Raw genomic sequence first — 16,380 nt, forward strand, 5'->3', positions numbered from 1 at the left:
ACACATACTAGGAAAGATAAAACCTCACATCCCAAGCCTCCTTTATAGTGACAGATGGCCTGTGGCAGTTCTGACCAGTGAAGGGTAAACAGAAATCTAACTGAAAAGTCTTCTGGCAAATATTCAGATTTTCTGATAAATAACCATGGCTGGCTCTGCCCGTTCCCCTCCTTCCTTCCTTGAATTTAGACACCATGTCTGTAACTGTGCCACCCATTCTCCAACCACAAGGGAATGACCAGATTATCCCAAATATACCGAAAAGGACATGGTAGAACTGCTCAAGCAAAGCCTGTGGCCATCTCTAGCTTTCTTGTTATGAGAGAATAGAAATCCCTGTTTATTAATAAATCATTTTAAGTTTGGTTTTCTATTACTTAAATCTGAATGTCTTCATAAATTATAGAAGTTTTAATAATTAATTTGTCTTTTCAAATGATCTTTATTAAGTTGGTGTTGATGGGCTGGGGAAGGGGATGCAGAGAGACTAGTACAGAGGTTTATGATAGGGCTTGAACCAAATAAACGGCAATGGGAATACAACGAAAGGCAGAGTCCAGAGACATTTAAAAGAGAAGACAGATGGTGTAGGATGGATGAGGGAGCCGTCTATTCTATCTTCTATATTCCTAGTTTAAAAAACTGTAGGGGTTTGGGGACTGGATGTGAGAATATTGCCATTCTCCAATAGAGGTACATAAGATGTGGTAAAGGACTGATGAGTTCAGTTTTGGACATGTTCAGTTTGAGATGCCAATGGGACATCTATGGGAAAATGAGGAAAAAGTAGGTGACTCTGAACCTAGAGATCAAAAGTGAGGTCTAAATGTGATAGATTTCAGAGTAACCATGATATGGGGGTAAACTAAAACAGTGAGTATGGTGAGATCCCACAAGTAAAATCTGAATAGGCAAAAATGAGGCCCAGCAAATCTATTGCCAGAAAGTAGTGCTCGGTTGGGCAGCACATATATTAAAATTGGAAAGATACAGAGATTAGCATGGCCCCTGCACAAGGATGACACTGAAGCACAAATTTGTGAGGCATTCCATATTTGAAAATAAAAAAAGACAAAAGATTAGTGGCTGCCTAGAGTTAAAGGATGAAGGAGGGAGGGGAATAGGGAATAATTGTTAATGGGTATAGGTCTATTTTGGGGGTGATAAAAATGTTCTAAAATTAAATTATGATGATGGTTGCACAACCTTGTGAACATACTAAAAACCACTTAATTATACACTTAAATGGGTGAACTGTATGGTATCTAAATTATATCTCAATAAAGCTGTTTTCTTCTTTTAAGTAGGCCTAAGACAGGGAATGTCAAGTTATAAGTAAGAAGAGGATTCAGTGCAAAAAGAGAGAAAGCCAGGGCCAGAAAGGGGCAGGGGATTAAGAGGGTGTTGTCTAGAAACCAGGAAGGAAATATCAAGAAGGAATCAGTGGCCAACAGTATCGAATACAGGATAGATCAACTAAATTAAAGACTAAAATAATCAATTTATCAATTTGGAAATAATTGGTGAGCTAAGTGTGAGTTGTTCTAAATAGTAGCAGCAGAAGCCAGATTAAATTAAGTTGAGGAATAAATGAGAGGTGAGGAATAGAAGGTAAGGAAGCTTTTTCAGGAAACTTTTCTTGTCAAGAGAAGAGTTGGTGGCATAGGGAGGTTCTGGGCTGTTGCTATTATTTCCAATAGGAAGCACATGTGATGTTTATAGGTAAGGGAAAGGAGCCAGCAGAGAAGGAGCGATTGAGGATAAAGAAGGAGGGGATGACTAATAGAATATCCCCCAAGAGATGGAAAGAAAAGAATTTACAACATAAGCATAAAATATCAGTGTGGACAACAGATTAATTTTTCACTGGACTGGGAAGGAAGGCTAAGATGCCAGTTGGTTCTTAGGTGCAATAAGTTTAAGGAGCTATTACTTGATGCATTAATACTCTTTGTGAGTCAGGAGATAAAAGGTCACTGGCTGAAGGTGAGAGAGTAGGCTTGAGGACTTCAGAGGAGGGTAAACATTTAGGAATAATTACTAGGGGAGAAATTTTAAAGGAAGAAGTTGAAAAGTTGCTACATACATTTCAAATACTTTTAAAAACTTTAATGTATTTCAGTCAATAAAAAGGTCTTTTTACATAATGAATTACCTGCAAATTTATTATACTTCGTATTAAACTTTGTAATGACCACACTAAACACATGAGCAGGTTGCCATAAATCCCTGGAGAGATGGTGTCTGCAGTCAGAATATAACCCAATGATGCTGATCCTTGGACCTCAGAAACATGGTACCCTTCAAAAGCTCAGCCTCAGGGTCACCAGAAAGGCCCCCAACTGGCCATTTTCCAAGGCCCTCCGCAGCAGAGGCCATAACTCTTTGTTCTCCCTGGGTGAAAGAAGAGTGATTGGGTTGTTTTGTTATAGTTGCTGGAAAAGAAATCAAAAGGTGATTTTTTTGCTTCTCTCTTTTTTTTTTTTTTTCCCCTAAGACAGAATCTTGCTCTGTTGCCAGGCGAGAGTGCAATGGCACTATCTTGGCTCACTGCAACCTCCACCTCCCAGGTTCGAGTGATTCCCCTGCATCAGCCTCCCGAGTAGTTAGGACTACAGGCATGCACCACCACGCCCAGCTAATTTTTGTATTTTAGTAGAGACAGGGTTTCACCATGTTGACCAGGATGTTCTCCATCTCCTGACCTTGGGATCGGCCCACCTCGGCCTCCCAAAATTCTGGGATTACAGGCGTGAGCCACTGTACCCAGCCTGCTTCTCTTAAGAGGACTCATAGCAGATGCCCTCCTAAAGTGTTCAAATAAAATAATGCTATGTCAAAGCCTTTTGTTAACTGTCATGTAGTATACACAAATCATTTCTATTGTAGCTGACACCTATGTATACTTCCAGCTCTATATTCCTTTACGTGATCTCAAGAGTCCCTCTCTCTAACCATACTGGTGTACAACAAGCCCTGAAAACAGGCATGTGCTTTCCTAAATCTTCTCTATTCTCATGCCCTTATACCAACCTGGGATTTTGCTCTCACTGTCTCTGAATCTACTCAGGTATAGTAGGCCCCACTTATCCACCACAGATCCATTCCAAGACCCCAGTGGATGCCTTAAACCATGAATAGTACTAAACCCTATACATACTATGTTTTTTTCCTATACATACATACCTATGATAAAGTGTAATTTAATTATGTAAATCTGATGCAACACATTGCCATCAATCAGAATATGTTTTCTATTCATGTCTTCCACCCACATATTTAATGTCTTTTCCATCTTAACTAAGCACTTATCATGCACTATGGCCATAACTTTTAGAGTTTAAAGTGTGACAGCAAAACTATCATGAATTTCTTTTTCCTTCTTCACAATTTCACAGATAGAGGATTCATTCTTGTGGCATATCTTTGAAGCTTCAGCATACGATTTTTTTTTTCCTTTCCTTACTAAGTCAAGAAGTTTTACCTTTTCATTTTAAGGAAGCATTTTATGGCTTCTCTTTGGCATATCTGAATTGCCAGCATCACTACTCTTGCACTATGGGGCCATTATTAAGTAAAACAAGGGTGACTTGAACACAAGCATGGCAATACAGTTGACAGTAAACCTGATAACTGAGATGGTCAGAGTATAAAGTACGGATTTGCTAGACAAAGGGATGATTCACATGTTGGGAAGGACAAAGTGGGATTGGAGAAGGGCAGCTCAGGGTTCCTTCGTGCTACTCAGAATGGCACGCAATTTCAAACTTATGAATCATTTATTTCTGTAATTTTCCACTTACTATTTTCAGACAACAGTCGGCCATGGGTAACTGAAAGCATGGAAAGCAAAACCACAAAGAGGGGACTACTGTACTTACCATACAACCTTAAGGCTTCAGCATAAATATCACTCCTCTCGGAAGGCTTCTCTAATCACTTGAGCTAGAAGCAACCATTTCACCAGAACTATTCCAATCATTTCTTTTCTATACATAATTTGTTACTTGGTATTTATGCTAATGATGCTTTTTTATTTACCTGCCTTAAGCACCTAGAAGACAGGAATCACGTTTTCATGGTGCCTTTACAGCATGACACTTTGTATGTAGTAGATACTTGGCCTATTACTTCTGGAAGCGGCTCAGAGATCATTCTCACATTACCAGTCAAAATACAAAAACCTAAGTCTCAACGACAAAAGAGACTTGACCAAGGTGACACAGTTAGTTCGTGGCAGAGCTAGAACCCAAAACCAGAATTTTGAACTCCTATTCTTATAATCCTTACATTATGCCAATAATTATTGTTATTACTCTAGTTCTATTTTGCCATCCAGATCTCAAAGACAGTCATTCTTGAGCCTTAAGACTACATAAAGATGCAAACTTCTCTGGAAAATATTTTGTTTCAATTCTAATCTAGATGAATTTAATTGGCTTGGATGCATGAAAAAAAGTGGGAGTTTTTTTTGTTTTTTGTTTTTGTTGTTTTGTTTTGTTTTTCTGTTTTGTCACCAAGTAGCTAAAGTCAGGGTTAATTATACGATAGTGTTGACTCTGGTATGACAAACTCTGTGAATAGGATTAATTTGTCTTTTTTACATATGTATTGGCTGTACACTTTTACACAGCAGCTTCCGATGCTCTCATCACATTTGTGATTCATAGTTGGAAACGGCACAGCAGTTCAGTTAGCGTAACAGAAAAAAACCAGTAACTATAAAATTTCAGCACCGATATTGGGAGTGACCTAGAAGGAACTGTCAAGGGCAGGGGCTCCATCTCCAACCCTTTGTTAGCCCTATTGTCTAGCACAGTACTTTGGACAGAAAGAGAAAATAAATGTGTTTATTTGAAAAATAATTGGGTGACACTTAATGAATACTACATCATGTGCACACTTACAACTTATGGCTGACTTAATTAGTATAAATTAATTTAGACCTAAATTATAACTCTAGACAAATAACTTATTCATAAAGATAACCTAATTATAAAGGATTGCTCAATAATAAACTATCACTTTCCCTAATCCACTAAATTAGGTAATTCTTAATGAAAGATGAAAATTTAATGAGATGCTGTGAAATGTGGTTATTTTGCTGGCCATTCTCCAATGATTTGGTACAGGGACACTTGAGGAACATAATGAGGACAACAAGGCTTAGGTGGACCATTGTTTCATTTAGGATAACTTACATAATCACTGGAAAAAACTAAATGATTTGCCAATTCAGTATTGTAAGAAATGTCAACTAAAAACTCAATTTCTTTCAGCGAAAATTTTGGGCTATGATTCTCTGGGCTTTGAGTGGCATGATTCAACACCACAGGACAGATAATATGTAGCCAGATAATTATTCTGTTATTCAGTCCTTATCTTGTTATGTGACTCTTTGCGAACTGCTTAACTCTTTTGTTTCCTTTGCCTGAAACAGGAAATGGAGATATTTACTCAAAAACTGGTAGATATAGAACACACTCTTCTCCTTCCTTATGTCAGACAAGGCTTCCCTTATTCCACTGAGCTCATGAATAGGGATTATCTACCACTATTCACTCTGGATATTCTCAAAGGGCATTATAATAGTCTCCATTCTACTGAAGTACTCCCAAGACCCTTTCTTATAATCTAATGGTACCTCAATTACCCATATCACTTTCTGAAATTTCCTTAAAATCAGGATTGTCACAGCCTGACTTTCACCACAGGAATCTAAGGTAATAGGTAATCACTGTTTAAACTCACAGCATAAAGCATTATAAATCCTCAGGAAAAGTACACTTCTTAGATAACAGGATTCTAGAAACCAGAATGAACACTTGGTTTCTAGACTGTCTTACTACATCAATGTGAAATCACTTCTCTTCATTAGCTGTTTAGAACAAGAAGAACAAAAACACTGTGTAAGTGTTTAATAAGGATACAGAAAACACATATTTCTGTCCATTACTGAAGTTACACTGGTCAGGTCTTGCTAGTGGCATTAATAATTTCATATTCTCATATGCTATTTATTAACATTTAGAAGACTACTAAAAAGCTAGTAAAGTTTGCAACTATGTAAAAATAAAAAGGGTTGGCAGTTATGGTTCCAAAACATCATATAAACATCATATTATTTATTGCTAGCTTCATGAGGAAGAAACTGAAGAAATGTGTTTACTATATACTTAGTGAGGAGAAAATAGCTGGAGCTCCTCAGATGAGGAAGGTGGCTTTTTTCCCTACTGCAGAACTTCTCCAAAGCAAATTGAGTTCTGGTATCATGATTTTTTTCTCTAGGAGTATTTCTCTGACTACCTGAAAAGGAACTGGCTAAAACTTCCTGTGCAATTGGACTCCTTCCTGGGCATGTGGGTACCAGAAGCAATACCTTCTGCCAAGTAAAGCATCAAAGTGCTCACTGAACTTCTTCATCTGTACAAGGGCTGGCCCAAAGCTTTTTCCTGGTTCAAAGTGAGTCAGCAGATCCTAAACTCATTTTCCTTCTTTGAACACGGTAGAAATGCTGAAAGTGAATTATCTGCTTACTGAGAATGGAAGGAGAAATAGAAAGTACTAAATTCTTAGTTCAATATGACTATGATTTGTCAGAAATGAAAATATTTTCTTGGATAATTATTTTGCAGCAGCTACTACTAAAAAGCAACAAGAATATTCATTATGCTACACAAAATCTTTTTTTTAAAATATGCTTAAATCCAAGTAAATTCAGAGGTATTTCTCAAAGAGAAAGTCTTGCAGAAAATGGCATCTTGATAGAAAAGAGAAAGGAAAAATATTCCCTATATTTTCCTTAAGGGAAAATATTTCATTTGTGTAAGCAACGTAGTGATGAAATATGACATTCTTTTGCAACACAGTCCCATAATTTTCACTTATAAAATAGCATTCTTTGAGTGGTTTATCAAAACAGCTTGCTGATGGGTAGCCCATAAACAAATTAAACTAATAATGCGTTTAAATTTTTCAGAAACAAAAATCAAACCAAATCCATTTTGTTTCAATTTGTGACTTACATTTTTAGCACAAACTCCAGGGCAATTTTTACAAGCCTGGAAAGATCCAGTAAGAGTTGAGATTTAGCAAATGTTGAATTCTGAGCAATGTCCTGAGAATGTGCATTTTTCTTTTCTGCCCAACTCTGAGTTCTATTTGCCCAGTTTCAGGAACCAGCACTCACTAGGATATTTTTTTCATCCATTCATTCAATAAATATTTATTAATAACCCACTGTATACAAGGCACTGAGCCAAATAGTGGGGATACAGCCCTACACAAGAAATATATGGTCCTGCCCTCAAAGAGCTCACAGTCTAGTAAACAAGGCAAATATCACACAAAGATGTCAAACTGTACCAGGAATCTTATGAAGTGAGTTAAGGCATTAAACAACTACCCCCAGCTTTCCTAACCAAATGCAAGCTCAGGACAAAAACATTCAACTGAGAGATAACTAAACAAGACATAGTTGTATCTCATTTTTTGTTTGTGCTTTAGCTGAAATATCTGATGGCTAGCATAATAATCCATAACAAGATTATTATTCTGGTTCTATCATTTATGTGTGTGGAACTGGTTATCTCCTTTTAAAATCAAAATCCTGTATTTTGCTGTTTGCACTCTGTCAATTATTTACTTCTCATCACATCTGAATGGGCTGTTCTGTTGAATTAATCTCCCATTTGAAAACTGTTGCTTTACAATAGTCCCGGTTTTTTATGTTTTCCATAAACTTGAATTAATTAATTTAATAAAGACTTGAAAATTTGCAAACATTATCATTTATTTTTATACACTTCAAAATTCAATTTTACAAAATATAATAATAGCTACCAAATACTGAATACTTATTATGAGCTAAGCGGGATTCTTCTTTACACAGTTTCTTGTAATTTCCTCCACCTTCCTATAACCCTGCAAGATACTAATGGCTCTATCTTACAGATGGGTAAACCGAGGCACCGAGACATATCACACAGCTAGTTAATGTAAAGCCAGGAATGGAACCTCTGATTACCTGACTGGTTAATTTATCCTCTCAAGAATCCTAAATTGAATAGAATTCTCGCCCTCCAGGGCTATATGCAGTAGAATTACTCTTTATGCAACATTTTAATGATATTGCCAAAATACAGTTAAAGTTTTTTTGTTTTTTTTTTTTTTTTTTTGAGACGGAGTCTGGCTCTGTCGCCCAGGCTGGAGTGCAGTGGCCGGATCTCAGCTCACTGCAAGCTGCGCCTCCCGGGCTTACGCCATTCTCCTGCCTCAGCCTCCCGAGTAGCTGGGACTACAGGCGCCCGCCACCTCGCCCAGCTAGTTTTTTGTATTTTTTAGTAGAGACGGGGTTTCACCATGTTAGCCAGAACGGTTTCGATCTCCTGACCTCGTGATCCGCCCGTCTCGGCCTCCCAAAGTGCTGGGATTACAGGCTTGAGCCACCGCGCCCGGCCCAGTTAAAGTTTTTAAGCAACTAGAACCCAATAAAACATCTAGGGTGGCATAAAATATCTAATTAATGAAATGAAAGGTAAGATAACTTCAGGTAAATGGAGGGCGTTTAACTATGAAGTCTTTGCCAACATGAGTAAACTGCACCAAGCAGCAACTTCCAAGCCTGGCGGCGTGCAACTTTCCTAAAAAGAGGGGAAATTATCTTAGGATAAGTGGAGGTTGGCCTGAAAACTCCTAAAGAAATCCTAGGTCAGGGAGAACTTGCGTTTCTTCAGTGGAGCTGGTTCCTGGGTGCAGTGATTAGGAGTTAATTGCCCTAGAGGGACGGTCCACGTTTCGAGAGTGGAGACTAGCACAAGCATTTAATTTAAGCACACACTACCGTCATCGCTTTGCAAAAATCATCAGATGGTCCCCATTAAAACATGGAGAGCTTTATGAGAGAACAGAAATGTAAACTTGAAAATCGAAAATGAAATGCATATTGATCAAACTGTTCTGCACTAACCTCTTCGTTTATCCCAGTGAACAACCAGAGTCAACTGACAGCACCCAGAAAACACTTCCACCAGCAAAATACAAACTGTAAACTCAAGTGACATCCAGCCTGTGGCTAAGTTTTTTAAGGTCTGCAGCACTTTTAGGGTTTGCCTTTTCCCCTCTTGTACAACAGCTCCACTACATAAATTTGCTAAAACCGTTCGCTGGGCACTAATATGGAATCACTTAAAAAGAAACATGCCACTTTCAGCTAGGGGACAGCATGCTCGTCATTCAGTGTCCTACTGGTTTCTTAACACGCATATAATTAATATTGGTACTCAGGAAAGAGAACTTCTTCTGACCTTGAGCGTGCGCGCTAAATAAATTACCTCAGAACGAAAGTGGTGCGATCTCAAAACAGCATCTGGGGAGAAAAGAGAGAAATGAGACTTCATTTAACTCCTTGTTCTTCACCTAAGTGATTCATGACTTACCTGGGAGACCAGGGTCGGGAAAGCACATCGCAGACGCCTGGAATTCGGTGGGACATCCTGGGGGAAGGAGGAGGAGTCCTGGGGCCATCGGTCTCTAGGTGATTTCTCCGCGAGAAGTTTGCATGAAAGTTCCGGGGGAGTTGGGGAGTCCCGAACTTTCCATGCCTTACTTTCTTACCCCTACGCTCCAGCGAAGGACGGGTGAAGGCAAGGCTGCCGCAGCCCCGGACTACGCTCAAATTACCCTTAAGGCTTTAGCAAACTGACTGAAAATTTGAATTCGTTTCTCCCCTCCCTGCCCTCTGCATCGCCGTGGTTATTCAAACCTGGGAGACTGGAGGGCGGAGGTGAGGGCAAAAAGGGCAAGGGGCGTTAAATAAAGAAACGTACTCAGCCTGGGGAGTGGGCAATGATGGGGCTAGGGGCAGCCGAGGAGAATTGAGGGAGCCGCGCTTCACTCTCCAAATCGGCTTAAATGTTCCTGGTAGCCGCAGAAACCCGTCGCGGCGTGTCTTACCTCGGCTTCTCGAACGACCCGAGAAGACCGATTTCATCGGATGCCTCCCTTTCTGGAGCTTGCGGTGCCAGCAGCAGAAGAAGACGATGGTGGCGATGGTGCCCAGCAGAAGCAACAAGAGGAAGAGGGCACATTGGATGCTGTAGGGTCTCAGCAAGACGAGGAAAGCCGCGGCGATCATGGTGCGGGCGAGGCGGGGGCGACTAGACGGCGGGGCTGGAGGGCGGCGGCACAGGCACCCGCGCGGGGCGCACGCCGGGACGGCGGGCACGGGTGAGCGCGGCTCAGCGCGTCATGCCCGGCGCTCGCGGCCCCGCGCCCAGCCCAATGGCTGCGCACCCCGCGCCAGCCGCGCTACGCGAGTGATCCAGGGCTGCGGGGAGCGCTTGCCATGACTCAGCAGACAGCGACGAGGCTGCGACTCGGCGACTGGGATCCTCTCCCCTCCCTCCCCAGGCGCCCCCGCCCCCGTCCGTGCGCAGCCCCCGGGCGCAGCCCCGCCGGGGACGCGGCGAGTGGGGAGGAGCAGCGCCGCCGCCGCGGCCGCCCGGGCTCCGCGCATCGTCCTGCGGCCGCCGCCGACCTCAGCATCCCAGAAGCCGGGCGCACGTGGGTCGGGGCGGGGACGCGGCGCCCGGGCTGCAGCCGCGGCAGCCTGCTGGGGGCGGGAAAGGGGCGCCGCGGCGGGGGCTCGGCTGATGACATCACAGCCGGGCTGCGGCAGCGCGGGCGCGCGGACATGGCTGCGGCAGTTTCGGCGGCGGCCGCGGGCTGCGCCCGGGCCTGAGAGCCCAGCGCCCCCCTGCGGGGCCGCCCGCCAGTCCGCGCCGTCTGCAGGTGCATTGACCGGGAGCCCCTAGCGTCCCGGACACCCGGGGCTTCCGCTTATCCAGCCTGCCTTGGCCAAATAGCTGCGGAGCCCATCGTCAGGGGGCGCCAAGGAGCCAGGGGGAAAACCGTGAGGCGCTGACAGAAGCCTCCCGGCGGTGCTACCCCCCACCTCCCACCTCCCTGCGCCCCGCCCCGAGGTTGGGGCTTTGAAGGATGCAGCCGGGTGAGCTATTGCTTGTGGGGGTTCCTCGCACGCTGAAGCGCGATCGCCGGGAAGGGCCTTCCCTGGGAATTGGGATACTCCAGGAACGGGAGGCCCACTCCTCTCCAAGCCTCTGTAAACTAGGAGCGCTCTGGGGGTAGTACGCTCTGGTCTGCAGAGGTGAACTCTTCCACCCCAAACTTGGTACTTATTTCGCAGCTAAGAATTAGGCACTTTCGATCTTCTTGTATCCCTGGGTTTGCCCTAAAAACCCTGACTCATTTAGTGCATTTGAAGGGCGAGGCGATTTCAGATTTAGGGACCTGGCAGATGAAGTAAGTTGGGACTTGGCTTATAAATATTTGGGGGAGAAATTTTTTAGGGAATGTGAGGCAATAGTGATCTCTCACACTTGCAGGCACACTGTCTCCCTTTTGTCCCCTCCCCACTTTTCTTCCTAACCAGCAAAAAGTATATGTCAGTTGGTGGCCAGGGGATTTAACACTGATGCAATGCCAGCGCGGAAGGTATGGCTAGAGCGCTGCAGTGTGCCTTTCTGCGGACGGCAACGGCCAGCTGGCCAGGAAGCGGCTGCTGCAGCAGTCAGTCTGCGGCATCTTGCGGCCTTGGCGGGCGGTGCTGTGCCGCGTTCTGCTGCCCCCAAGGCAATGCTGGCTTTCCCTGTGTGGGGCTGGATTGTTGGTTTCATTTACTCGCATAAGAAAACTTTAATTATAGTGACAAGGTAACACTTGACTGCATTTGCAGAGTTTCTTATAACGACTGTATTAGCCTCTTTTTTGGAATACCTAATAGACTGAAGAAATTGTGTCATAAAAATTTATAAAATTTTGAAAAGTAGGTAAATAATTGGGAGGAATAAAAGTTTTCTTTGCTTGTAGTGATCTCAAAATCATGTTGTTTTCCAACTATACAAAGCCGTACAGCTCTGCGTAAAAGCTTAATCATTGATGTCCTAAGGCCAGTAACACATTACCGTGTGTAAGTATTAAACCTAAAAAGGCATTGCTTAATGCAGTCTCTTAGTGCCAGATTCATAAACATGGAAAACAACAGATACGTTTTGTTTACAGCTGGTTTCCTAAAACAAAATAAACATTTGAATTGTTGACATGTTGCATCTCATTCATTCAGTTGTTTTGGATTGAACTCAGAAGGGACCTTGCTTGGAGACACTGCCTAAGGTGGGAATTTTGAATGGCAGCATGTAGGCTGCACTGCATTCCAGGATAGGCTTCATGGGTCTCTAGTACTCAGAGGGGGTGACAGGTAGCACTACATCATGTACATATGGCTAAAGGTTTCCTGATACCGCAGCCCACTGCAGTGGGACACTGTATTCAACAATTATGCAGAGGTTGTTGAAGAAAATCCTGAGAGCTTGCAATGTGTGGCACATGAGGAAAGGAAGAATTCTCCACCTCATTGACTCAACAATGGCATGGTGGAGTAATTTTAAACAACAAAACTGAACTAATCGTGTGCAAACATTGGGGGAAATAACTAACAGAATTTTGGAAGGTCATCTTTATGCTTCTCATTGACTGAAATTTGTAAGTGAGCTGAAATAGCCTACATATCCTTGAACAGAAACATGTCAAAAACATAGACACAGCATAGTATTCAAATTGCCCCAAACGCTATATTTTTTAACAACAAAAAGCAACTAAATCGCTATTATGGTTTTCTGAGCTATTACTTTAGCACAATTGTTATCATCCTGCGTCTTGCTGCAGCCATTTATAAGTTTCAAGTGCACACAAGAACATCATTTATCTCTCTTGGCAGGCAAATGCTTAACTGCCGTGCAATAGGATTACAGATATTTCTTTTTAGATGCATTCATTTCTGTTCTTTCCATCAATTGTCTTAAAGATGCTAATAATAAACAAACCAAATCCTTGAAATAATTTAGTATTTAGTTCCATTGTTATTTTGTTTGTTGCTAATTTATCATTTTTTCAAAATAATAGCATACATATTATTAATTGCTTCTTTCTGTGTGTTTACGTGGTGCCTAATGCATTGTGGAATTCAGTAACTACTAAATCAGCCAAGCAGTGCTTTTTGGAAGTTAATTTAGTAGAAATTATACCTTGCCTTCCTGGTAGGTTTTTGCTTAAAAAAAAGAATAATTGACATTGTATAAAAGTCACACACACAAAAAGAATTGTTAAGTTTGAGGGTAGGGATAGAGGGGGAGAGCCATGGCCAAATCTTTCATACAAAAAAATGAAAATTCATAATGGAAAAGTATGTATAATTTGTTGACTTATTTATTTATCATTGTCACCCAAAAGAAAACAAAAGAGTTGGGAAAGATAGCTCAGAGAGTTTGATACCACATATGTAGAAGATGGTCCATTATATAGCCTTTCTTCCCTTTAGAGTCTCAACCAAATGGGGACTAGACACAAGGAACCATAAGGAAATTAAAATATTGTGTTAACTCTATTCAAGATAAAGTCAGATTGAAGAAGACAACTTAGCCTCAAGGTCAAAATGGGCCATCTTATTCCTTATTCTCACTCAGCATGCCCATCCTTATTCTCACTCAGCATGCCCACCCAGTCACAGCTGAAAAATGACAGACCTCCCCAACATTAGGGCAGGAAGGAACCCAACCTGTTCAAATTCCGGCATAAACACCAAAGGCAAAGGGAAGCCTGACACTTCCATAAGGCCCACAGCATGTATGAGCAAGAGACAGGCCCATGTGTGAGAAGGGAAGTTTATACATCACTCCTGCCCACTAAAGGCTAGTAGGTCCTCCTGAGTTTTTCCATCGCTAACTCTTTTCATTCCTGAAAGATAACAGTGAGTAAGGTACTTTAATAAGGTGGCAGAAACATCTTTCTCAGTACTTTCCTAGAGGCAGAAAGTTGTGGCACAAGTTCCTAATGTATGGATCAGGAAGAAACATCAGAAAGAAGAAAAGTTTCCACCCTAAGCTATGTAGCAACCAGTTGAGAAAAAGGGAGGAACTGAAGATAACTCAGGTTTCGAGCTAGGGTAGAGGAATAATTTGGAAGGAGAAGATAAAAACTGTGTTTTAGACCCACTGAGGTGAAAGCGTCAGAAGGACAGCAGTGTGAAAATATCCAGCAAGCCCATGGAAATGTGGAGAGGTCAGAACCAAAAACAGATAGGGAGTCATCAACATTGTAGTTGGAGTAATGGAAATTAATGGAAATAGAGGAAATGACTAAGGAATAGATGTTAAAGAGCATCTCAGAATCAGAACTTTGGAGACAGCTTCCATTTGTGGCCTGGAGGATAGCAAAGTGGTCGAAGCCAAGTAGGGAGTGTTCCAATTTAGTGGCTCTCTGGAACAGATGCACAAATTGGGAGGCTAAGAAGGGCAAGGACTGAGGACTGGTGACTAGGAGACCTCTGGAAACCTTTCAGAGAACTGATTCAGCATGGCAGGAGAGGCTAAAACCAGACATTAATGAGTTGAAGAGGGAATGAGAGATGAAAAAGAGGAGAGGGTTGTTGTCTACAATCTTTGCAGAAGTTTAACTCTAAAGGGGATGAGTAGAAAATCAATTAAATCCTGAATAAAGGCCAATGGTGATTATTTTGTCAGGCTAGGGATATTTGAACAAGTTTCTAGGGAATTTGGGAGACGGAGCCAGAAGAGGGAGAGAAATAATTAAAGAGAGGGGAGAAGAGGACATTCTCCTGGGGATTTGTGATTTAGTAATTTGTTCAAAATACCTTGAGTCCCCCCACGGACTGGTCTTTCTAGTCTCAGGTTGCTTTGGACTCTGCAGAGTTAAAATTGAGCCTGACTAGTTAGGATGGCTCCATGCCCATGGTTTCTTCCCCATCAAATCTGGCTACTAATACTCAGACCTGAATAATAACTTTTAGGGAAAGATAAGGAATGTCTTGGAATGTAGCCTAGGTTGTCTGTGATTATTACCAATTTATGTGGAAGTGAGTAAATTACCCAGTTGGTAATCACACAAGGACATTACATTGAAATATTACCCCCTTGAAAATAAGAAGTTTAGGTAAGAATGGCTCTAGCAATAAATTATTAGAAATAAAGCATACTGATTTTGGCCTGGTAACTTCCTTGTTTCTAGGTGAAGTGTTTTACATGTGCTTGTATTAAAAGGTAAAGGAGCTGTATCATCTGGAAGAACCTACTTCATCTAAAATAAATTTGGAGGTGATTTCCAGCCACCAGAACCAGGGAAACCATCATGTGGATAGATTACTATTTTCTTTTATCCTTCTTCTTGAAAAACAAATTTTTTGAAAAAAAATTTAGAATTTTTGAAAGGAAAATAATTGTAACTTGCAGTAATATCAAATATTATTTTCAGCAAATATTCCCTGGTAAAGGGCTTTATTTTACCATGATAAAAACTTTTAAAATAACTTAAAAGTATACTGAGAAAATATTGCAAATGGAATTATTTCAGATTGTTCTTTTAACATTTTAGCTATCGTAGAGCCTAATTAGATTTTGTTGTTCTACGGGTTACCAAACTGCAGAAGCCATGATAATTCCAGGGGGGTGAGAGGGGCGTTCTTTTTGTGTGTGTGAACATTACAGACTTTTCAAAAAAGTCAGCTGGGTTTAGGAGCTTAAAAACATCAATATAATTGAATTCATCTACTATATAATGCTTTGCAGACAGTTTTTGGAAAGTAATCATTTATTATCCACAAGCAAATAGAATTCATTTATATAGTTTCCACACTGAGTGTGGGATTAGTCATGTGGCAAAATACTGAGTCATCTGGCCAGAAAATTTACTCATAGTTGTATGCACTGCCAATGGAAAATTTGAGAGCTGTTCATAAATCAAATTATAAAACTCTTAGAGTTATAAATCACTGAGCAATATTGTTCGTTACTATTCAGATGGTATAAAATATTTCCACCATTTCTAAGAATGGGAAATTTACAAAGCAAGTTTGAAAGCTGAAGGTATTGCCTTCTAGATCCAAGATGAAACTTGCCATATAAGTTACAAACATTCTACATCTGAAACTTCTACACTTCTTAAGTAAAAAGATAAAAAAATAAGGTAGGAGCTTTATCATTGCATAGCAAATGTTACAAGATGAATAAAATTTTGGTTATTATTTAAGAATTAAGTTCTAAGTTGTGTGATAATAAAACTACAGCAACATTGAATAGCTAGAGTTCTCCTATTTCTTACAATAATTCTTTGTCATTTAGGACTTTTGCATTAAATAGTTTGTGCTAATAGAGTTGTATGCTAATGCATCAGTGCACTTGTAGCCGAAAAAATAATGTCACTAGGAGAGCAGAAGTACTAAATGTACCAAGGAGAGCAGAAAATTGTGATGAGCAACTGATGATTAGTAAAAGATGTATTAATAATATA

The 16,380-nt window shown here is 41.1% G+C and overlaps 2 protein-coding genes and 1 non-coding gene across 5 annotated transcripts in view; 2 read left to right on the forward strand and 1 right to left on the reverse strand.

Moving 5' to 3' along the window:
* The window catches only part of DST (dystonin), a 506,627-nt gene extending 496,457 nt beyond the window's left edge, over positions 1–10,170 (reverse strand). For both annotated transcript variants that reach the window (XM_033217522.1, XM_033217521.1), the window contains exons 1-2: positions 9,955–10,170; positions 9,333–9,367 (exon numbers count right to left, since the gene is read on the reverse strand). In XM_033217522.1, the coding sequence (XP_033073413.1) occupies positions 9,333–9,367; positions 9,955–10,135 (216 nt within the window). In that variant the 5' untranslated portion in view covers positions 10,136–10,170. The remainder of the gene's footprint in view (positions 1–9,332; positions 9,368–9,954) is intronic.
* LOC117088826 lies at positions 950–1,059 on the forward strand. The gene has a single exon (XR_004439356.1). It is a non-coding gene; the product is annotated as a U6 spliceosomal RNA (small nuclear RNA).
* Positions 10,171–10,527: 357 nt separating the features above from the next.
* BEND6 (BEN domain containing 6) overlaps positions 10,528–16,380 on the forward strand; it is a 73,291-nt gene continuing 67,438 nt past the window's right edge. For both annotated transcript variants that reach the window (XM_033217524.1, XM_033217526.1), the window contains exon 1: positions 10,528–11,008. The gene's annotated coding sequence lies outside the window, so the exon portion shown is untranslated. The remainder of the gene's footprint in view (positions 11,009–16,380) is intronic.

The sequence above is a fragment of the Trachypithecus francoisi genome, unplaced genomic scaffold, assembly GCF_009764315.1.
Source record: "Trachypithecus francoisi isolate TF-2019V2 unplaced genomic scaffold, Tfra_2.0 Lachesis_group10, whole genome shotgun sequence".
Classification (NCBI taxonomy): domain Eukaryota; kingdom Metazoa; phylum Chordata; class Mammalia; order Primates; family Cercopithecidae; genus Trachypithecus; species Trachypithecus francoisi.